General features: G+C 41.0%; 1 protein-coding gene across 1 annotated transcript in view; it reads left to right on the top strand.

The window, feature by feature from the left end:
* Window positions 1–23,323, top strand: part of CPE (carboxypeptidase E) — a 44,402-nt gene extending 21,079 nt beyond the window's left edge. Inside the window, exons 2-9 of the mRNA XM_065736223.1 lie at window positions 10,058–10,254; window positions 11,804–11,971; window positions 12,537–12,654; window positions 13,430–13,612; window positions 16,152–16,291; window positions 18,188–18,287; window positions 20,918–21,036; window positions 21,766–23,323. Coding sequence (XP_065592295.1) covers window positions 10,058–10,254; window positions 11,804–11,971; window positions 12,537–12,654; window positions 13,430–13,612; window positions 16,152–16,291; window positions 18,188–18,287; window positions 20,918–21,036; window positions 21,766–21,864 — 1,124 coding nt within the window. The 3' untranslated portion in view covers window positions 21,865–23,323. The remainder of the gene's footprint in view (window positions 1–10,057; window positions 10,255–11,803; window positions 11,972–12,536; window positions 12,655–13,429; window positions 13,613–16,151; window positions 16,292–18,187; window positions 18,288–20,917; window positions 21,037–21,765) is intronic.
* The last annotated feature ends 212 nt before the right edge of the window (window positions 23,324–23,535 follow it).

Here is a 23,535-nt window from a genome sequence, read left to right as displayed (position 1 = left end):
ATCTAAACGCTTCTTGAACAGCGCTAGGGATGGTGCCTCAACCACCTCCCTAGGCAGGCCATTCCAGTGCCTGACCACTCTTTCAGAAAAGAAATGCTTCCTGAGGTCTAATCTAAATCTTCCCTGGCGCAACTTGTGGCCATTCCCTCTCGTCCTGTCATTACTTATCAGGGAGAAGAGGCCTACCCCCTCCTCACCACAACCCCCCTTCAGGAAGTGGTAGAGTGCAATAAGGTCTCCTCTGAGCCTCCTCTTCTCCAGACTAAACAATCCCAGCTCCCTCAGCCGCTCCTCATAAGACTTGTGCTCCAGGCCCCTCACCAGTTTTGTTGCCCTTCTCTGAACACGCTCCAGGGCCTCAATGTCCTTCTTGTAGTGAGGGGCCCAAAACTGAACACAGTACTCGAGGTGCGGCCGTACCAGAGCTGAGTACAGGGGGATGATCACCTCCCTGCTCCTGCTGGCTACACTATTTCTAATACAGGCCAGGATGCTGTTGGCCTTCTTGGCCACCTGGGCACACTGCCGGCTCATGTTGAGCCGAGCATCAACCAACACCCCCAGGTCCTTTTCCTCTCTACATTCTTCAAGCCATTCTGCCCCAAGCCTATAGCATTGCATGGGGTTATTGTGGCCAAAGTGCAGGACCCGGCACTTGGTCTTATTGAACCTCATCCCATTTTGCTCAGCCCAGCTGTTCAGCCTATCCAAATCCCTCTGAAGGGCCTCCCTACCCTCAGGCAGTTTGACACATCCTCCCAGCTTTGTGTCATCTGCAAACTTACTGAGGGTACACTCAATTCCCTCGTCTAGGTCATCAATAAAGATATTAAACAAGATGGGCCCCAAAACTGACCCTTGGGGGACACCACTCGTAACAGGACGCCAGCTGGACTTAACTCCATTAACCACTACCCTCTGGGCACGGCCCTCCAGCCAGTTCTCCACCCAGAGAAGAGTGAACCTGTCCACACCACGGGCTGCCAGTTTCCTTAGGAGAATACTGTGGGAGACCGTGTCAAAGGCCTTGCTGAAGTCCAGGTAGACTACATCAACAGCCTTTCCCTCATCTACCTGTCTGGTCACCCAGTCATAGAAGGAGATGAGGTTGGACAAGCACGACCTGCCCCTGGTGAACCCGTGCTGGCTGGGTCTGATCCCTTTATTGCCATGCACGTGTCGTGTGATCTCCCTCAATAACATCTGTTCCATAACTTTCCCTGATACCGAGGTCAGGCTGACAGGCCTGTAGTTCCCCGGGTCTTCCTTACGGCCTTTCTTGAAGATGGGAGTCACATCGGCAAGCCTCCAATCTTGTGGGACCTCTCCAGATAACCAGGAATGCTGATAGATGGCAGAAAGTGGCTCGGCAATCACCTCTGCTAGCTCCCTCAGCACCCTTGGGTGGATCCCATCTGGCCCCATGGACTTGTGGGAGTTCAGATGGAGGAGAAGATCTCTGACCGTCTCTGCTTGAATCACAGGGGGTGCATTATGCACCCCGTCCCGGACTTCCAGGTCAGGGCAAGTACCATTTGGATAACTGTCCTGTTTATTAAAGACAGATGTGAAGAAGGCATTGAGAACCTCAGCCTTTTCCTTATCATCTGTGGTTATATTGCCTGCCTCGTTGAGTAAAGGAGGGAAATTTTCCTTAGTTTTTCTCCTGCTGTTAATATATTTGTAAAAGGGTTTCCTGTTCTCCTTTACAGCAGTAGCCAGCCTAATTTCAAGCTGGGCTTTAGCATTTCTAATTTTCTGCCTGCAGATCTTGGCCAGTTCTCTGTAGTCACCCCAAGTAGCCTGACCCATCTTCCAGAGGACATAGACTCTCCTTTTCTCTCGGAGTCTCAACAAAAGATCCCGGTTCATCCACACTGGTCTTTTGCTCCTCCGGCTTGACTTACAGGACTCCGGGACTGCCTGCTCCTGTGCCTTTAAGATTTCCATCTTGAAGAGCATCCAGGCTTCCTGGACCCCTTTACCCTTCAGGAGCAAGTCCCAAGGGACCCTTGCAACAAGTGTCCTGAACAGGTCAAAGTCTGCCCTCTGGAAGTCCAAGGTAATAGTTTTGCTAGTCACCCTCTTGACGGCACCCAGAATAGCAAACTCCACCATTTCATGGTCACTCTGGCCAAGACAATCTCCAACCTTCACATCCCCTACTAGTCCTTCCCTGTTAGTGAAAAGTAGGTCAAGCAAGGCATCTCCCCTGGTAGGCTCTTGCACCAGCTGAGTCAGGAAGCAATCATCCACACATTCTAGAAATCTCAAGGACTGCTTCCTCTGCGCAGTATTGTATTTCCAGCATATATCAGGGAAGTTGAAGTCCCCCATGAGAATGAGTGCTGGCCATCGTGCAACATCTACGAGTTGTTTATAGAACATCTCATCTATTTCTTCATCCTGACTAGGTGGTCTGTAACAGACCCCCACCACGATGTCACTCCTAAGGACTATCCCCCTGATCCTTATCCATAGACACTCTACTTTGTCATTTCCAACCACTAGTTCTTCAACATCAAAACACTCTTTGATATAGAGAGCTATGCCACCACCCTTTCTTCCCTGTCTATCCCTTCTGAAGAGCTTGTAGCCATCAATCCCAGTATTCCAGTCATGGGAGAGGTCCCACCATGTTTCTGTAATAGCTACAAGGTCATAGTTAGCCTGCCTCACAATGGCTTCCAGCTCTTCTTGTTTATTGCCCATGCTGCGTGCATTGGTATAGATGCACTTCAGCTGAGATATCTGCCTCGCCCCTTTTTCCAGCACAGCCTCCTTAGGCGCTTTACTGGAGAGCCCTGTTTTATCCCCTTCCCCCGTCACAGCTAGTTTAAAGCTCTCTCAATGAGTCCAGCTAGCTCCTGTGCTAGGATTCGTTTCCCCCTTTGGGATAGGTGTGTCCCATCAACAGATAACAGGCCAGGAGCCGAGTAAACCGTCCCATGGTCAAAAAACCCAAAGTGTCTATCTCTACACCAACCTCTCAGCCAGTTATTCATCACTTGTGTTTTCCTAGCCCAAGTCTACCTATTAAGGTACAATACCAGTTTAAAGTTTAATTTCACTTTCTGTTGAAAAATTTGGACTCCAAGGATGCAGTGCTTGTAGATGTGTTGTTGGAATACCAGTGTTGATCTCTCCCTGCATCAGTAGAACAGATGCAGTAAGGCACTTCTTCATCAAGGGTTCATACACTGTGTGAGCCTACAGTGCAAAACCAGAACAACCAACCCTACCTCCGAAAATGCTCAAATTCTGTTTTTCTTCAATCCTTTGTAGCAAAAGCATCACACTGATGTAATATTAGGGCTAAAAAGAGCTGCCAGCTGTTTTTTTTCTTCTTGGTTTCTAAGAATACTGGCCTATTTCAGGTCATTTGTTCTCTGACGCAAATAGTGTCCTCTCTTAGTCATCGCAATTCAATTTTTCATTTTTTTTCCCCCACAAGCAGATAAGGTAGCAATGTCATTAGCTTTTGCCATTTGGGTATTTCTTTCTTACTGCAATTTATTTTAAAAGGGCACTTTATAACTCTTTTTTTAACCACCCTAGCGAATAACGACTCCCTGACTCACTTTTTGCCCATTGGTGCTCCATTCTTGGAGGCATTCAAGCCCAGGTTTGATGGGGCCCTGGGCAGCCTGATCTGGTGGGCGGCAGCCCTAGCCATGGCAGGGAGATGGAGCTGGGAGGGCTTTAAGGTCCCATCCAACTTAAGCCAGTCTGTGATTCTATAGTCATGAAACAAACACTGGTAAATATCAGAGCTCATCTAAACATGGGGAACTAAATAAATCAACTTATGCAAAACCTACTCTTACTTCATAACACGTCTTTTGGAGGGATCTGTGGGAGATGCTTATTTATGGAGAGATTTTATCCCTCTCCATCCGTTACTGGTGATCAACTTCAGCATCATCTGTCTGAATCACAGATCTGCAACCTACAGCTTTTTTACACTGTCACTTGGAGATAGTATGGTGGTGGAATACAATTATGTTTGAATCACCTGTGAGGAAAACCTGTGCAGAGTGTGCAGCCTTGGTGAAGTAACAAATGCCTCTATGATGCCTCAGAAAGCTTCCTTGAAATCAAAGGAGAAAGTTTAAGACAGGTAGTAGGGGGTTTGCTACTAGCTGCACGTAGATCCATTTGTCTTTCCAGTGGATTTATCTTTATTTCTTTCCAGTAAAGGAGAACTGCTTTTGTTTCTATTTTTCTTTTTTTTTTGTCCTGCATTTATGCCTTCCTCTTTGACTTCAGGGCCTGAGATACGGATATCAATGGGTTATTTCCATCTTTTATTGTATGGCATCACAAAATCAGGATGAGGAAAAGTAGAGCGCAAAGTTCCAAATGTGTCTGCTGCTGGCAGCAGCCATTTGAACTAGTGTAGCTTTGAAATTCCCCATGTACTTATTGCCTACGAAAACAATGGAATGGATGAGCTCAGTCCTTCTGAAGTGCCGTGGTGATTGGCAGCAGCTTTTGTGGCTGAAGTGAAAAAGCTGATGCTGTATTTTGCTGAAGAAAGCCAGTTAAATGAGCTTGGTGAGGAGCTGTCGTAAGTGCATACCTGAATTATATATCAACCTTCTCTTAATGAAAAGATCTATTTTGATGATGTGTTGATGGATTAAAACAGTATCTTTGCAGCATGTGCCAACCAGAACACAATGAAAAATGTACAATGAAAGTCTTTGGAATGAAAATTTTCTTGGTCACACCTAGTTACAAACAGAGTTCACTCTTTTTACTGAGTAGAGTAGAAAGCTGACCTGGAACTCTGCATCCCACAGCCAGCATCACAGGGTACAGGTGGAGGATCATTAGTGTCATCTCTGTACTGCCAGAGTCCTTCCTCCTTCAGAAAGATGCTCAGGGCACATTTGGTGTTGTGCTTCTTTCTTTTCCTTCTTTCTTTCTTTTCCACCCCTCCTCCCAGTGAGAACAATGAACACGTCCCATAATCAGGCAGTGACTGGTAGGGATGACTTAGCACCGTCCATTTCATATTTACTGTTCTTATGAAGCTCTTCTTCCATGCTGAGCTAGCCATACCTGCTATTGCAGTGAAGCAATGAATCGTATAAATGCAGTCCTGTTTTTTATTCTAGAGCATGAAAAATGCAGTGTAATGTAAAACCAATCTGGTTAATTTGGCTGTGTGTGTAGATTTGTGTTTGCTATTTCTAAAAATGTTTTTCTAATCTGCTTTGAATTTAAGAGTGTTATTTAACACAGTAATACAAAATCAGGGCTTTATGTTTCAATATTTCTTACTAAGTGTTTTGATTAAATAAATAAGTTTAATTAGTTACTATTTAAATAATGATCGTCAATTCTATTGCACAGTACCACGCAGACAAGTAGTAGGCAGAAAATCTGACTCTTATTCTACCCTGTGCTGCATCACATGGGCTTTTCTACAGCTGTAGCTCAATTGATGCTGTGCTGTGCATCTGCAGCATGAACGTGGCAGAGGAATGTACCAGGAGGGAGCTGTGAGGGGGTCTGCAGGAGCAGAGCAAACGCTGTGCCCACTGTTCATGGGTGGCTGTGCCACATCCTGTAGTGACAACAAGGGAGAGTGGGCTGTTGGAAGCACGAGGAAAGCATCCACTCACACAGAACTCTTAATGGTGGAAACAACCAACTTCAGCATGAGGTAATGTCTGGAGAATTTCCCTTCCACACCTAACGTACAGAATACATAGTGCTCCAGGAGTTGCAGTGATTTCCAGAGGCAGCTTGAGACCAGTCTTGAGTTATGGCTGTGAAAAAATACGTGCATTTTTTTGAAGCAAGAGCTTGCAAAAAGTTCCTTGAATATCTTTTCTTCTTGTTTTTCTGCCAGTGTATTTTGCAGTAGCTAATGGCAGGAATATGAAAGATAGGAATTTTTAAAAGCCATTGCTGTTAACCCATTTATGTTTCCCTGTAAGCCAGCTGTGGATCCCCGAGCAGTTTATCATTCAGCAGCATTAAACCAGCACCACTACTTAGAAAATGTCATCCTAACATTGTATAAGGCCTATACAAGGATGTGGAAAGTGATTCCACCTGTTGTTCTACCTTCCAATGCTGTTCATTTTCCAACTTCATAGAGATCAGTGTTTCTGCTGAAATGCTGTTAAGGCAGGTTGGGGACGCCTAGTCACCAGAACGATAGAAATCTAAATTTTCTAATTTTTTTACTCTTTCTTACATCTCATCCTCATTTATTTTCTTCTTTTCTTCTTACTGCTTTCATGTTCAAAGAAGAAACTCATGTTACCATCAGTGATTTTCCACGTAGTTGCTCTCTAGAGAGTTTATTCCTCTTTGAACTACAAACAAAAATGTGGAGCGTAACAAATGCCTTGATTACCTTTAGATAAATGGATTTATTGCCAGCAGGAGTTCCAGCAGTGGAGACAGCAATGGTGTGTCACCTCTACTGGTACAGATTTTGATGAGCGCAGCATACTGGCTCTTGTTCATCACTGATGAAAATGCAGAGCTGAAGGTGGTGGCTACGTTGAAAAAGTCTCTTTTGTAGTGGCAAACGTGCTCTATCAAATAGTGTTATTGTGCTATTTGTATCTGCTGTGGTTTCCATGGGTATCATAGCAGGCATTACTTTCAGGGTGACCTACATGGTGGTCACAAGTGCTAAACTTTTTGTTCCTGTATTTTAGAAGATTGCTATCTTTACAAATACAGGCTGACCTAAAAATGGCAGTAGTTAGTCACCTTTAATTAGGTGAACTTTCCAAGATTGGTAAGGTCCTTCTGTTCCTAGGAAGCTGCAGAAGACCTTAGCTGACTGTAACTGCAGAAGCAAATAGTGACATTTCATGATGTTTGTCAGGTACCAGAAAGGCTTGACATTTCAAAATACTGTTTCCTCAAACATTTATCAGGTTGTAATGTACTTCACCATCGGTCCAGGGTGGTTGTAAAGGCTTTCTAAAAGCCTTAATGATGTGCTGGCATAGGTGTAATGCGAGACACTGGGATACTTACAGCCTTGATTGCCGTATTTAATTTCTTATGACTTGCCCCAAAAGATGTTAGTAGCTATCCAGCCATTCACTTGTTATCACAGACCTCTGTATCTGGGCTGAATTTGTATGTAAGTGTATATAAATGTCATCTTCCCACCGTGGAAACCCTTTAAAATAATTTTATTTTTTTTGCATGTGTGGGTGTCAAATAAATGAGAATTTTAATTGGTTTCTTTTACACCTCTCCCTCAAAGTTGCCTCCAGTTATCTGCCACGGAAGGGGAGCATTTCTGCTCATGTGGAGAAACTTTCAAGAAAGTTGATAATCCAATTGAGGTTTTCTGAGTCCTTTCATTAAAAAATAAGAATTCCGTGAGGCAATTACATTTGTGGAATCCTATAAAGGTGATTAAGGTCTGTATTTAAATGGCTTACAAGGGATTAATGGGAAGAGCAGCTACTTCTCCAGCCGGCTGTCTTCAATCACTTTTCATAACAAAGGTTTTCCATAATTCCATTGACTTTCTCTACCTCTTTCTCAACTCCTTTCAGCTGTTTGTGCTCATGTGAGGTGTTTCATCAGTGCTGAAGGTACTGGTCGATGAGGCCTTATTCTGGGTTCACTTATTCTGGGTACCTGTCTTCAAAAACCTTGATGAGTGCTGTTAACAGTTCTTTGATTGGGGTGGGAAAGTGATGCTGTATGGAAAATATTTGTTTCTATTCCTGCATTTGGACCAGTTCTGTAAAATTCAGGCGAAAGAGAAAGGCAAGTGAGTAATGCATAGGCTGAGAATCAGAAGTGAGTTATCCGTCAGATTTCCATGCTGGTGTCCTAGGGAAAACCACAAATGCCAAGTGTGGCTGTGTTCGTGTTTACCACGGTAACAAGCTTGTCTCTGAGCTTGGAAAATGATTTTTCCATAAGCTATGTGCCAATATACATATGCGTGAGTATTCTAATTATAAGAATTTGTGATGTGCAGTGCTGCACATTTTATTAAATAGTATCCATCTGATCTGATAGGGTTGGGCTGAGTGCATGGCCTGATTACTCTCGATGATTAGACCTCTTTCATTCCCTGGTATTAACAGATAGGAAGAAACAGTAGATAAGAACTCAGTGCCAGAAGAGGAAATGGAGAGTTTTAGCCACAGTAAAGGAGTTGTGCGTGTCAGATAAAATGATGCTGCTTCATTGAAACTGGAGTATTTTTTAACCTAACTGACAAAAGACATGAGGAAATAATACATACAGAACTACTTAAGCTGGAAGAAAAGAAGTCCTGGAATTCATAGTGCTCTGATAGGGCCTTATCAGTAGATTAAGGTTAACAAGCACAGGCTGAAGAGTCGTAAGCAGATACAGCTGTGTGCTTGATTAGCAATTATTTAGGTAATGCTTCTTGCCTTGAATTTGCCACTGTGATACTGCTGAAGGCTGTCACAGGGCTTATTGAGACTATTTGAGGCGTATCATCAGCAGAAGGTTTGATTCAAGCTGTGATAACAGGTAAACTCTAAAAAGAGAAATAATGAGAAAAGCCAGCATGTCCTTTAGGCTAAGTATGAGACAATCGTAGAATGGCTTAGATTGCAGGGGTCCTTAAAGATCATCTAGTTCTAATCCCTTGCCATGGCCAGGGTTGCCATCTACCAGATCAGGTTGCCCAGTATCCCGTTCAAACCTGGCCTTGAGTGCCTCCAGGAATGGGGCATCCACAACCCCTTTGGGCAGCTGTGCCTTACCACTCACTGAGCAAAGAATTTCTTCCTAACACCTAACCTAATTCTCCCCTCTTTGCTTAAAGCCTTGTCCTGTCCAGACCATGTAAAGAGTTGATTTGCCTCCTGATCTAAGTTCCCTTCCAACTCTGGAAGGTCATGGTGAGGTCTTCCAAGAGCCTTCCCTTTACCAAACTAAGCAAGCCCAATTCCCTCAACCTATCTTCACAGGAGAGGTGCTCCAGACCTTTGATCATCTTGGTGGCCTTCCTGTGGGTCCACTGCAACAGCTCCGCGTCCTTCTTGTAAAGGGGGCCCCAGACCCAAATGCAGAACTCCAGATGGGGCCTCACTAGGGCAGAGCATAGTGGGATCCTCTCCCTCTTCACCACCCCTTCACATATTTACATTTATTCTAAAACCTCTCTGGAGTTAGGGCCCACGATGTGGTCCTTCAAAAGGTAAATTCTTTATAGCTCTATGTGACCGCAGACCTCTCCAGTGTGTTATTATCTAGGACTGTGAGAGTGCAACTTGGGAATGTTGGAATGTTTATGCAGATACTGAACTTTATGTGTGCATATATAAACTTGTATATGAACGTGCACAGATAAATGAATATATAAAATATACAATATGTATTAGAGGCAATATTAAACACATAATTAAACATCCTTGCATATGTTCAATATACAAAACAATAATGTGATTTGTGAGAACTTATGATTTGTATGATAGATGTGTGTATGGAATGTTTTGTGGAATATTCAGCAGGAATGATCCATGAGTTAGGTCAGTGCACTTTCTTCATAAAGTCCAAGCTGAGTATCTGAAGCAACTGCTTGGGACTTTTCAGATCGCTAGGATCAGCAGTTGTTTGTTGGCAGTATTTTGGTAGAAGAATTGCAGTTTGATGTATGTGTAGTGAGATAAGCTTAGCCTAATCTCGGAGAGAACATTCAAGATAAGAAGCTCTGTTAGTGTCAGTTGATGTACTTAAAAATTGGCACGCCTATTTGTGGTTCTGGGGCATCTATTGTGTTTTATCTCAACAGTGGTGGTGTCAATGGCCATGATTAGCATTTATTCTGAATTAGTGTATTGTCTTCTGGTATTTTCTTAGCCTTTGGCAAACAACCAAATGTAAATTACTATTTGTTTAGCCAGAGTTTACAGAAAAATTCTAAATCCATATTTCTAAATGAGGCTTGTAGCTTCTCGGGCATACTGTGACAAAAGGTAGCCACAGCAATAGAGGTGTCCCTGGTGTACTGTGATGTAGACCGTGCTTGGATTTTTTGTGCTACTCTAAGACATGTTTCTTCTTTGTCTTGCAGGAGAGCCAGAATTTAAATATGTTGGGAATATGCATGGAAATGAAGCTGTTGGAAGGGAACTGCTCATCTTCTTGGCTCAGTACTTGTGTAATGAATACCAGAAGGGCAATGAAACTATTATCAACCTGATCCATAGCACACGTATCCATATCATGCCATCTTTGAATCCGGATGGCTTTGAGAAGGCAGCATCACAGGTTCGTAAAGCTACAATATCTATTGATGTATTTTACACTGGTTATAAGGAAGAACTTCTTCACACTAAGGGTGGTGAGGCACTGGCACAAGTTGCCCGGGGAGGTGGTGGATACCCTGTTCCTGGAGACTTTCAAGGTTACGATGATGGGTGGGGCTCTGAGCACCTGACAGAGTTTTAGGTTTCCCTGTTCATTTCAGGTCAGTTTGACTATGTGGCCTTTAAGGGTCTCTTCCTATTCCAACGGTTCTGTATCAATCTGAGGATCAAAATGGCACCTTAATTTAGTTTATATGTATATAAACTTGTCGGGGATCACTGAATGGTGCAGCATAAATTTCTATTAATACAGTAGGCTTCTTCTCTTTAACAAAGAAGAGATTATGCTTGGGCTTTCCACAGATAACTATCTCTGTTTTCAATGAATGTACTTCATTTTAAATGTAATGATGCTTATTTCATCTGAGTTCACTGAGTTTTCTTGTTCTGCAAGTCATATTGTTTCTCTATAAATTTAGATATATAGATATGGAATTTTTTAATGTGACTGTTTATGGTTAAGGAAGCAAAACTCTGTTAAGCTCTTCATTCAACAGCCTGAGGGGAGGGCTGCTAAAAACCAGAGACCGCTTTTAACCCATGTCCAAGAGGATGTCTCCCTCTAGTGGTAGTAAAGTAGGATTTGTCATCAAATTGGTGCTGTTTATCCCTTGTTGGAAATCTCACTGTAGAGATTCAGTAATAAGCCACAGTCCATCTGCCTCTTACAATTACCAACGATTTACAGTGCAACTTCTTTTAGCGCTTTTAGTTATGATTTAACAGCATCTTTACACACAGTGTGTGACACTACATTAAATTTATCCCTAGACTAAAACCCCAAATCTACCTAAACCTATTTTACAGAGCACTGCAGGCTTAGAGAGGCAAGCTAAGGAAACCTATGCTACCCTGAAGGCATTTTCTTAATGCCAAATCAGACCTCACGGAAAGGAGTAGCTGAAAATTCTGCAGGACTTTTCTCTGCATCTTTTTTTGTGCCACCACTGCAGCAGATGAAGCTGGCAGTTACCACAAAAATAAAATTCTCAAGAGAAGTAAAGATTAAGGTCCTTCTTTGTCCTGAAGACATTTAGAAGAACTCTGAAGGAAGTGCAAATGTGCCTTGCAGCTGTGAGTACCCCTGCAGCTGCAGAGAGGCTCTTAGAAATGAGGTCTGTAAGTCAAAAACGTGGACATGAGGTAATGGGAAAAGCCAGGTCCTGAGGGAAAGTTCAACAAGCACAAAGTGGACAGACACTGGAAAATCTCATGGTAATTTTGCCCATCTTTAGTCCAGACGTGTTATGATGGGAGTGATTCCCTCCTCTGAGACAGTTTGGGTTTGCTTAGCTTTTACTCCCACATAGCCCATTCTTACTCTTGAGAATGTGAGAAGTAAAAACGATGTGGTTTTACGCTGGTAAATATACCTACATAAGAGCTGATACCTAAGCTCCCGTATCTGTCTGCCAAGCTCCATTCTCTTTCTGTTTTTTCCCTCATTTTAGCCCGGTGAACTTAAAGACTGGTTTGTTGGTCGAAGTAATGCCCAGGGGATAGATCTAAACCGAAACTTCCCTGATCTGGATAGGATAGTCTATCTTAATGAGAAGGAAGGTGGCCCAAACAATCACCTCCTGAAAAACATGAAGAAGGCTGTGGACCAGAATCCCAAGGTAAGCAGAGGCTGTAGAGCAAGTTATGTGCCTCGCTCTTCCATTTTGCATAAGCAGATACACAGCCAGTTCTTGGAGCTGCGTGAGCAGTCTTTGTCATCCTTTTTTTCTGGGGTAACTGTCTTGTTCATTTATTTGGTCACTTTAAATTTCTTCATCTGATGGCCTTAATAGCTATTTTCTCTCTTCAGATTCAAATTCAGTGCACAGAACTGGACTACATCCAACCAACGTTCACTTTCCATCCAACCAACGTATATTTTGAATTATTATCCTTGGTTTTCTATTTTGATTTTAGCTTAGATACAATGATAATACAAAGAAAAAAAATCCTGAGATAACCGTATGTGCTTCCTCATTCTGGTCTAATTTGCACCAGATTTAAGACCGATATGAACCTACTCAAGTTCTGATGTAAAGGACTAATCCAGCTCTCTCTGAAGCATTACTGTTCATTTAAATGATTGCACGATATGATAATAGCTAAGCCAAGTGTATGCAAGTAACTAAGTCTCCTCACTGAATAATCCATTTTTAACTGCTGGTTAATGCTGTTTTGTTAAAGCTTGCTCCTGAGACGAAGGGTGTCATTCACTGGATTATGGATATTCCCTTTGTGCTCTCTGCCAATCTTCACGGAGGAGACCTTGTTGCAAACTACCCTTATGACGAGACTCGGAGTGGTATGCAGATATGAGGGGATAGAAATACTTATTCCGTGCTTTTTTTTTCTTTTCCTTCTGTATTTATTATCACAAATATTATTCAATACTCACTCTGTATTATGTTATTATGTACTTACATCAATGCTGCCTGAGATTCACTTTGTAAACATCGTGGCATGACAGTAATGACTTATTGTTCATTAATTATTACTCATTAATTAATAACACATTTAAAGCTAGTCACAGTGTGACCGTATTGTTTAGTTTTGAAGATAGATATCTTGTTTTGCTAGAGTTAAATCACAAAGATGATGCAATGCCTGAGGGCATTGCCTACCTGTGCAACTTGGTCTAGGGAGCTGCTTTGGCAGGGGGGATGGACTAGATGATCTCTAGAGGTCCCTTCCAACGCCTACAAGTCTGTGATTCTTGGGAATCATGATCCCTCGTTTAATAAAGGCATCTTAGGTCTTCAATTAGCTGAGGCCATTTGTACCCTGGACACCTGGAATGCCTTCAGTACACACTGAAATGAGTATTTGAATAAATATTAAGACTGATATGAATGGTCATCTTAATAACGGGGCAGACTGCTGCAGACAATTGATAAAGGGCTGGAGAAATGTTAGTGTGATTCAAATAATACAGTGTTAGTTGATAGTGTGAGAGGACACTTAGTGGTGTACAAAGAGTTTCCAAGCACCATCCTGATGTGCAGCGCGGGTAGCCTTGGTTTTGACCCCAGCCCATATGACTGTATTTTTGATCATTCTTGTTCCTTGTTTCTCCCCAGGCAGTGCTCACGAATACAGCTCCTGCCCCGATGATGCTATTTTTCAAAGCCTGGCTCGCAGTTACTCTTCTTTAAACCCTGCTATGTCTGATCCAAACAGACCACCGTGTCGTAAAAATGACGATGACAGCAGCTTTGTGGATGGCACGACGAATGGTGGTGCGTGGTACAGTGTCCCAGGAGGTGAGACCCATGGCTGATTCAGATGGTTATTTCAAGCATGAGTTATCACTTTGGAAACTCATTCCCACGGGCTGTGGAATACTGCTGCCCTGGTACCTCAGCAGCACCGGAGACTGTAGAAAAATCTTGGCATTTCTGAACATCGTTGAAAAGCAAAATTTTCCCTTTGTATGAAAGTTTCCACAGAAACTTGGTTTGGTAAAAGAGAATTTGTGTAATTTAGACAAAAACAAACTCAAAAGGAACAAAATATTGACAGATTTAACTGTTCAATTTGATTTGTTTCAACTCAGTCCAAAAATAACTCAGTGAAATGTTGAGTATTAGCTATAGAAATATGGACATATTTAACTTTTAGCCTTTTTTTTTCCCCCCTTAGGAAAATTCTGTCTTTCCATTGTTTTGATGCAGTGCTTTCATTTTGACTAAATTACACATGACAAAGACACATTTTTCCACTGGAAAAAAAAAAACTTGTTGGAAAGCTTGAATTAATTCCTTCTTTTGGGTCTTATTTTATATTAGACTGAAAATTGCCCGAGTGAGCCCCTCTTTTTTTTTTTTTTTTATTAATTTGTACAAAAGCAAGAAAAAAGGAATCCTTGTTCTAATCAGAATCTATGATCTTAATATGATGTGGCTAATAAGAAATGGAGAGATGACAGTGGAGATAGCTGTGAACCATACAGTGTGAATTTGGTTTTTGTTGTTGTAATTTTTTCCAAGTGTAGAAACCAGCTGACAAGCTGTGACCATTGACTGAAACAGAGCCACAGAGTGACTGAGAAGAAAAACAACAACAAAAAAACACCTACAAAAGAAATTCAGAGAAAACAGTTCTTTCTACATCCAGAGCTAAGGAAAATAACTGAATGTTACACTTCTTACAGATTTTGTAGAGCACACGTAGGAGGGACATGTTCTCCACATTGTGTACAAGGCTCTATCCTGTCTACTGGAAGTTACATGCTTTACGTGTGTGAAAGTTCAACCAACTTTCTGATACAGCTTTTAATTCAAAGCATAGGTAATTCTGATGCCTATGTGCCGATGGCACAACACACTTCACAGTTCTTCAGTGATGTGGGTGGAATGTTTTTCAAGAGATCAGGGCAAGTGCTGAGAAACAAACTATGAGGTGTGACTGTTTTGCACAAAACCTGTGTTCCTTCTTAATTCTGTCCTAGGGCATCCCTATTATCACCTTGCTTTGGGAGATGGAGAGGGAGAAAATTATTGAGAGCTGTAGGCATCACAGTAAAATTATGTTATGCCCTTTGGCCCCATGTTATTCTCTTCATGATTTCTTTCTTTCTTGTAGAAAAAATGCAAGAATCAAGAAAAACAGCATTTTCTGCTGTCTGGAACAGTTGCCTGGCAGTCAGCACTGCTGCCAGGGTGACTCATGACTCTGCTTCTCTCTTGCTATGTACAGATGGATGGTTCATGGCATATTCTGTGTGGTGGGACATGAGAGCTGTCCCTCTCAGGAGCCCCTCTTGCTTTCTGTGTCCACATTTTTCAGCCACCTAAACAGGCTTAAAAATTAAAAAAAACCTTTTTTCTTTTTTTTTTTTTTTAATGAGTCTGAATATTCCCTATTCCTATCAGTAGTTAGTTGTCTGTTTGGCAGAGTCTAGTTGCCTGATTGGCAGAAAATCGACTCTTCCCCCATATGTGTTGGCAAAATCCCACCTGACTCAATCTGTTCACTGCCTTCAGTGTTCTCTTTTAGATATGACATCAGCTCTCTGGGCATTGCTGTGCATAGTGCCAGTGCTTTAGTGAAGAGATCATATTAGGTCTCCTACATAGCTCACGTGGAACAACACAGGGCTCAGTGAAGTAGCTGCTTCTAAATCCTTTGAGTATTTGTGGAGATGCTCAAAATGCTTGGTAACCTTTCTCTTTTCAGCCCTCCATTTTAGAGCTCACTGACTGCTAGACTGGGAAAGCAAGAGCTTAGTTGTTATCAGCACATGCGAAGAATGTGCTCGTAACCTTCTCAAGGGCAGCAACGTTCTCTCTCCAGCTCTTGATCCATTTACAAACCTGGAACTGTCTTGGTTATCTGTTGGCTCACTTGCAATAGCCAATATTCCCATTGCAGCGAGAGGAGTGGTTCAGAAGTGCAAAAGAATATGTCAGTCTGATCAGATTGTTAACACCTGTTGGTGGTGCTACTGTATATATTTTTAAGTTCATATGGTTAAAGTTACATTAATAATGAAGTGTCTCTTAATTAACTGAAAGCTGTCCAGTGTTTCTCCCTCTATGGAAAAAAAAAAAACCCACTATATATGGAAAAAAAGTTAGTAGTATGTCTGCATTCTTGGGGGATTGTTTTGTTAGTTTCTCTGTTGTAACATCAATTCAGGACTCAGCTGATTAAAGATAACTATACCTATTGTATTTACAGCTCTTATTATCTACAGCTCTTATTTTCTTAATACATCCAGCATCTCACATGTCCTTCTTTGCTCCAATTACTTTGGAACAATGCAAAATCCATCCTTAACTCTCTTTTCTGGCATTACAGGAATGCAGGATTTCAATTATCTCAGCAGCAACTGCTTTGAAATCACAGTGGAGCTTAGTTGTGAAAAATTCCCACCTGAAGAAACTCTGAAGGGCTATTGGGAGGACAACAAGAACTCCCTCATCAATTACATTGAGCAGGTAAGAAAAACAAACAAACAATCAAAAAAGGATGGCAAAACTCTAGTTATTTTATGTGAAACTTCTGAACTTTGTGCTGTGTGAACATCTATATCTCATACTAATCTGATCGGAACGTAATTCCTGTGTGTCACTGAGGTGATAATCCTGTGTGATATTTCTGAATGTAAGGAAGAGTGGAAAAGAAATATTGGGAAAAAAAAAAACATCTATCCCAGTTTTTATAGAGATATAACTTAAGTTGGCCTCCTGAATGATTACTAGCACTTATCTCCAGAGTATAAATCCATCCCACAAGCATTGGTGCATACACCAGGGGGTGAATGGCCCTCTTCAGATAAAAGAGTGTGTGTACAGGAGATGGGATGGATGACTCAGAATGCACAAGGAGCCTAGATGACCACGCTGGTGGCAGCTCAGGGTAACGCCAGGGAATATATCTGCCAAACTGGTAGTTTCCAAGTTCTGAAATCTGGATATTATACTTAAAGATCACAAACATATCTGTCGTCGTGAATGTCTGCACGTTTGGGATTATGAAATCAGAAACGAACTTCATTAGCAGAGCTGGTCAAGTAATATGTTCATTGCTTCAAGAATTTCTTTTTGCAGAACTGCTTTGTGTAGCTGGAAATTTGAAATTCTTGATCAACTGAAACATTTAAGTTAAGCAGGTTTTAAGTAGCACATGACCTGGAATTTATTATGGGATCCACATCTCAGCTATCTAGATGCTGTTCAGCTCCTTGGGTGCACGGGTTCATTTACTTTGTGTCATTTAAAATTATGGTGTCCCTGCATTTTCCTAATTACTAATGTGTAAGAGATTGATTTGCCAACTTCCCTAGCTCCTGCGGAGCTGCTGGCTTTATCTTTGAAGTTTGGATGATTTGCCTGGCATCTCACAGGGTAACAAGAGCAGCCCCATCTTCCAGCTCCCATGTGATTGCCAGAACAGTGCAAATGTGTACTTTCTGTTTTTCTCAGCCAATCTGGTCTCCTCACACACTGGAGTTGCATCAGTGCTTTAATTTCATGCATGGTGGGAACAGGCAGTTCAGATAATCCTGCTGTTTTCTTGGGAAAAATTGAGGTGGTGAATCTTGGTGCCTGTTATCAAGTGTTAGCCTTAAACATCAGTGCTGCTGCTATTCCTCCTTCGATATTAAAGCAATGAGGGAATCTGGTTCAGCCACTGATACTGAGCAGAGAAGATTTTCAGCTGGAGATCCCAAAAGCCTGGTGGATGCCATGCTGCTGCCTGGAGCATGTTGCTTAGGAGGCAAGCAGGAACAGGAACCTGATCCATTATAGCTCTTTTGCAGCTCAATGGGGGAGTGCTGTGAGTCCAAGTGTTCCCAGCTCAGAGCCCTGGACACTCTGGGAAAGAGCCCAACTGCCCACATTTAACCTTGCCAGTGTTTGACTTTTAAGCACTTACATCCATTTTTTGCCCTACATTGTTAGAGCTGATGAAAGTTTTTTTTTTTTTTTTCAATTGTATTTTCAGCCTGTCTTTGAAGATTTTTCAGCACATTTACTGATTCCCAGCCACCAATGCTTTCAAGTCCGTTTTTATGTTTTTGTGATTTGATGTGTGTTTCTGAAAAATGTTTGCATAATGTGGTGGAATTAACTATAATAATAACTATCAGCTGGATTCTTTTGCCTCAGTGTTTAGTAATTATTACATTGAGAAAAATTAAAGAACTATTAATGATATAAATATATATGCAATTATTAAGAATTATCCTCTGTATTTGTCAGCATATGGACTGGAATCCACAACGTGCATCCTTAGATATATCTATATGATATATATCAGTATACTCGTAACAATTACTTTTAGGAATTGTTAAATGATTTTGTATTTGCTTCTGCCTTCGATTATTTTAGATTCACCGAGGAGTGAAGGGTTTTGTTAAAGATCTTCAGGGCAATCCAATAGCAAATGCTACCATTTCTGTGGAGGGGATAAGCCATGACATTACATCAGGTGAGTGTTGTTCCTCTGCAGGACAAGTGCTGGAACACGCTGCCACATCTTTTCCTTTGCAGACTGGAGCCATTTCAGATCTTATTAGCTGATGCCTGAAGGTATGACAGCTTTGAACCTGGGAAAACACGTTGTGCCTCAAGAAACTCCTTGCCTGCAGGATGTCATGAATATTCCACTAGTATTTTGCTGTCAGAGGAGATGAAGAACAGTTGCTGGGGCTTAATGGATCTCTGGTGTGAAGTGCTTCTGATGGCTGTTGGTTATTCATGCTTATTTTGATTTCTGATTTGTGGTGGTGCTTCACAAATCTGCCAGGATTTAAAGATCTGTCAGCAGTGCTGTTGGCAGTGCTGTTCTGAGCTGAAAGGCTAAATTGCAGTCCCAAACTTATATTAAGATGCGATAGTACCTCATCACGTCTAAATTCTTGGCAGGTTTTCAGTTAAGGTGAATTTGACTTGTGAAGATACATTCTCTCCGCTGTTTACAGTTTTGTGATTTTATTTCATTTTATTTTTTTAAGAAGGGCAGTCAAAAGATAGAGTGAAACATCATGTTGGTGATCACAGAAAACTGGGTCACCTCTTGGCTGGTGTTGTGCTTTATTCGTGGAGTGAGTTCAGAGGTAGTTTTCACAGTGCTGACTTGCAGTCTTCCCTGTTGACTCTGCTATCCTATTCTAAATGACAAGTTTTTAAGACTTTTGTTTTTACAAGATACATAATAAAACATTGGCTTTTTTTACATCACGGTCATTTTCCCATTGGTACGTCTTTCAGAGGTACAGGATACCATGATATAGGACTGGCAGACTCTCAGCTGCCTCTGCTATGTTCTCACATCACCTTCAAGAGGGCAGCAATTCTGCTAAGCAGGGGAACAGCCCACGACAGCATTAGCCACCGTCTTTCACAGCATATAGGAAAGGAAAAAAAATAAAAATAAAGGCTGGGAATAATTTTTAGGGATAAAATGAGGGAGTAAGCTGTGCAAAGAGATATTCTGGAGTATGAGTGCATACAGTACTGTACCTCACACTTCTATGGTACAAAAAAAGCCTTGTTACAAATCTTCTCACACCGTTATATCTGTACTCACCAAGAAGTTGCATATTAGCAAAGCAGTGAGGAGAATAAGCGCTTAAATTTGAGTACATTCTTGATAGGTCTTGTAGTTGTTGTTGTTTGGTTGGTTTGGTTTTTAAATTATTATCCTGCTCCTTAATTCATGACTTAAAATTCATCTTTGTTTCGTCGCCAGAAAGTAGAATGGATCATTGTTGTTGCCCTGTATTTTTTTTTTCCTTTTTGTTTTGTGAAGAAAAATGTCTTGGAATAATGTGAACAACTACGACCATTTTTTACTGTGCAAATTAGAATTATTGAATCGTTAAGGTTGGAAAAGACCTCCGACATCATCCAGTCCAACCATCCACCTACCAGCAAAGTTTCCCACTAAGCCACGTCCCTTAGTACATCATCTAAATGTTTCTTAAACTCCTCCAGGGACACTGACTCAACCAGCTTTCTGGGCAGCCCGTTCCAGTGCCCAACTGCTTTTTTTAAGACATTTTTCCTAATGTCCAACCTGAACCTCCAGTGGTGCAACTTGAGGCCATTCCCTTTAGTCCTATCGCTGTTACATGGGAGAAGAGGCCAGCCTCCACCTTGCCAAAACCTCCTTTCAGGGAGATGTGGATAGCAATTAAGTTGAAGGCATTTAAATAATATTTCCCTGAGTATGGACATGTGCTTTGAACGGTACTGCTTAACAGGACTTTTCAATAGCCTTGTAATGCTTTCTGAAGTTCTGTGTGGTGACAGAAATTCACAATATTATCTTGCAACAAATCAGATGATTGGCCACTCTTTGCTCAGAGTGGATCAGATTCTTTGTGGAAATACCAGAGGGTCATTTCCAGAGAAGAGAACCATGTATTATAATTCTCTGGCAACAACAACAACAACAATAGAAGAGTTTTTAGTAATAGATGGTGCAGTAGGAGCCTGTCTTTGACCTCAGTGGATCAAGCTTTTTTTTTTGTTTGTTCAGTTAAGTGGGAGAAAAAAATCCCTAGTTTCCTGAATACTGAAATGTTTAGATACTTTCAGAGGCAATATGCACAGAATATTCCAGGGCACAATCATGTATAGCTTTCTCTACAATACAGCGGAGAAAAGTTGTCCTATTTATTTGAATCTGGGGGAATGAAATCGGTTTCAATTTGAATTTCCAGAATACCGAGGGAAGGACATTAATCTGAGTTGCATTGCAGGCCAACTCAGATGCTTCAAACAGGCTGCACATTGGCTGCTTCTGTACTGAGATAATGTCCCAGATTGCTCTTTTCTTCAGTGTGCTGAGAGCCTTCAGCTTCAGAAGGCAAAGTCTTTCATGGAGGATACAGCACAACCTCAGAGCTGAAATGCTTGTTATGTTAACCTGAAAAGAAGAAAATCTGTGGTGATATATTCATACAGTCCTTACAGAAGTTTTCTTTCAGACAGCCAAAATAAGGCTGACAGGAACACAACAGTTGCTGACAAGCTAGGCAGTCCCTGTTCCTTGGGTGGATAATTAGTTTTATACATATTTATTTGAATTTAATTCTTTCATCTTCTCTGCAGCCAAGGATGGTGATTACTGGAGACTGCTTGTGCCTGGAAACTACAAACTCACAGCCTCAGCACCAGGTTTTCTAGCAATAACTAAAAAAGTAGCCGTGCCCTTTAGCCCTGCTGTTGTGGTAAGTGATCATATGTATGTCCTTTTTTTTTTTTTTATGGTCTTATTTGAAGTGTGATGTCACAGAGAAGGGCGATATTGAGATATTTGTACTTTTTTATTAGTAGCTATATGGCTAGGAAATCAGATAGACAATCACAGCATATCTCTAAGTAGTGTGGTATAAAGAGTAAGCGATCTTGAGATTTTTGTTGATGTTTTTAATCTATATTGTCAAGTGACTACCTGCACATGTTAAGAAATGCATTCATCTCTGTGCAGAAAGGTAGTGATGGAGCTGTGCTTTGTACAGATACCCAGCGTGTATGGTGAATACGAGCGAGGCTTCTGTTTTAAGAGTTCAGAAGCATTTTTAATTCATCTTCCACATGGGTGTAGAGACTGCACATAAAAATTAAATTAGATGCTTTTTTAATTTTCACACACTTTGGTATGCCTGTAGTTTTTGAAGTCTTCGGACGAGACAACGACTGGTCAGATGCCTGGATTCTTTTGGAAATCTTATTTCACACCTTTGTGCATTTTGCAGATGTTTATTGTATTGATATGGAAGTGTTGCACGTGTTTAAATCAGACTTGAGAGGCCGTGGAATAAATCCTAGCCTAAAATAGAAAGTCCCTCCCCAGGGCCCGTGGCTTTGTTAAACAACTTTCAATAAATGACTTAAAAACATTTGCTTCCCTCTCTCTACATCTCTAACCAACATTTTTGATTTCTTCTCTTATTCAGGTTGACTTTGAACTGGAGTCGTTGTCTGAAAGAAAAGAAGAGGAGAAAGAAGAGTTGATGGAATGGTGGAAAATGATGTCAGAAACACTAAATTTTTAAATGAAGATTTTGGCTTCACAGCTCTGAATCTATTATATGTTGATTTAGTATAATGTACTGTGGAAAGTCCCTTCATTTTAGATTTTGTGCACTTCACAATATTTAACTTTGATTTTTTCAGTCATCTTTTGATTAATATGATTAAGAATATATACTAAATGCCTAGCTAGATACATAAGTTATTAATTTTCTTTCATATTGTCATAGAAAATTTACTCTTATATACAAATCAGAAAACAAACGAGTGAATGTCTCTGCAGCCTATATGGAAGTACAGTCTTATGTATTATGTACAAGTTCAGAATGCATAGGTTAAATTTTGATTTAAGAAAAAATAATTGAAATGCTGTAGTCAGTTCCCAATACTGCCAGAAATATTTAACAGTGCATAGTAGTAGACAGTGCTCTTTACTGAGTTTCATACTGAATGTTATTGAAGAGATTTATAGTAACGTGGTGGTGTAATGATTAAAATACAGTAGAACATTTTGTATGTCTCTGGTGTTGGGACTTTTCAAATATGTAAGAACCATAAACTTCTGACTTCATATCAGTAAGCAGAAAGAATCTGCGTTAACTCTTTTATTAAAGATGGCATGAAGTGAACTCAAGAATTAACAGAATTTTTTTCTTAAACTGTTAATGATATATCAAGATCATGTTTAAATTATTCCTCATTCTTTACTGACCAAATTAAAAATCCTGAATGGGCGAGGAAGGGAAAGAAAAGCTTGCACATCTTCTTAATATGCTGCTTGTGTTTGTTTTCCAGCAAGGAAAGAGGAATTTCAGATCATATCGGTTGAAATGATAGTCCTGCTATATCAGTGCTGTCTAGGTAATCCACTGAAAGTTTGTGTGGTCAGTGAAAGCTAGCAGAACTTTGCACAAAGTTTAGACAGTGAACTGAAAATCACAGAAGATAAGCATTTAGCCTCACATACCAAGAACGGTTTGGTTTTATTCCAGCTTTGTTTCCTTTGTTGGTCAGTCTTACTGGGGCTTAGACGCAAGACAGATAATTGAAAATTTGGTCCTCCTTCCTTTCTTTTTCTTTTTTAAAGTATACTATACTTGAGCTGACTTGCTTTGGTGTATTTGTCTAAGTTGAGTGAAGCTTTTGGAGCTGGAAAATGCTGCACGTGAACTGTAGTGGGTGCAAGTTTCGTTATGACTCTTCTGAAACTGCTGCTTTATATCAACTAAGCATCTCATCTGTTTGGAAGTTTTGACACTATTGCTGCTGTGTTTTAATCTGAGACCAGATATTTGATATGGATTTCCTTCCTCTATCTGTGTTTAGATGAGCATTTTATTTTAGCTGATGCTGCAGAAGTTCAGTACCGTTTAGAATCACTTCAAGTGTTCCCACCTTAAGTGAAAAATCACATATGCAGGAGTAGGATCCAAATTTGCCTCCTTTGTTATTTAAAAGTCTACTGAAAAATACCTTTTTTTGACAGTTCTTTAATAAAAACAGCACTTGATCCTTTGCAGTGAAAATTTAACCACACATTGATAGATTGAACTGCAGTAAGAAGGAATATACTCTCGTCTCAAATTTACTCTGAAACCTGCAGGTCATTGAGCTGTTAGGAGTTGAATTCCAGCCTTTGGGGGAAGTTAACATGCTGTGGGTTGTTACCCAGTGGTGACCTTTGAATCTGCAGT

The sequence above is a fragment of the Cyrtonyx montezumae genome, unplaced genomic scaffold, assembly GCF_038088225.1.
Source record: "Cyrtonyx montezumae isolate F1298 unplaced genomic scaffold, pur_monq_1.0 scaffold_2, whole genome shotgun sequence".
NCBI lineage: Eukaryota > Metazoa > Chordata > Aves > Galliformes > Odontophoridae > Cyrtonyx > Cyrtonyx montezumae.
The sequence above is the reverse complement of the archived record's forward strand: the minus strand, read 5'-3'. Positions and strand labels throughout refer to the sequence as shown.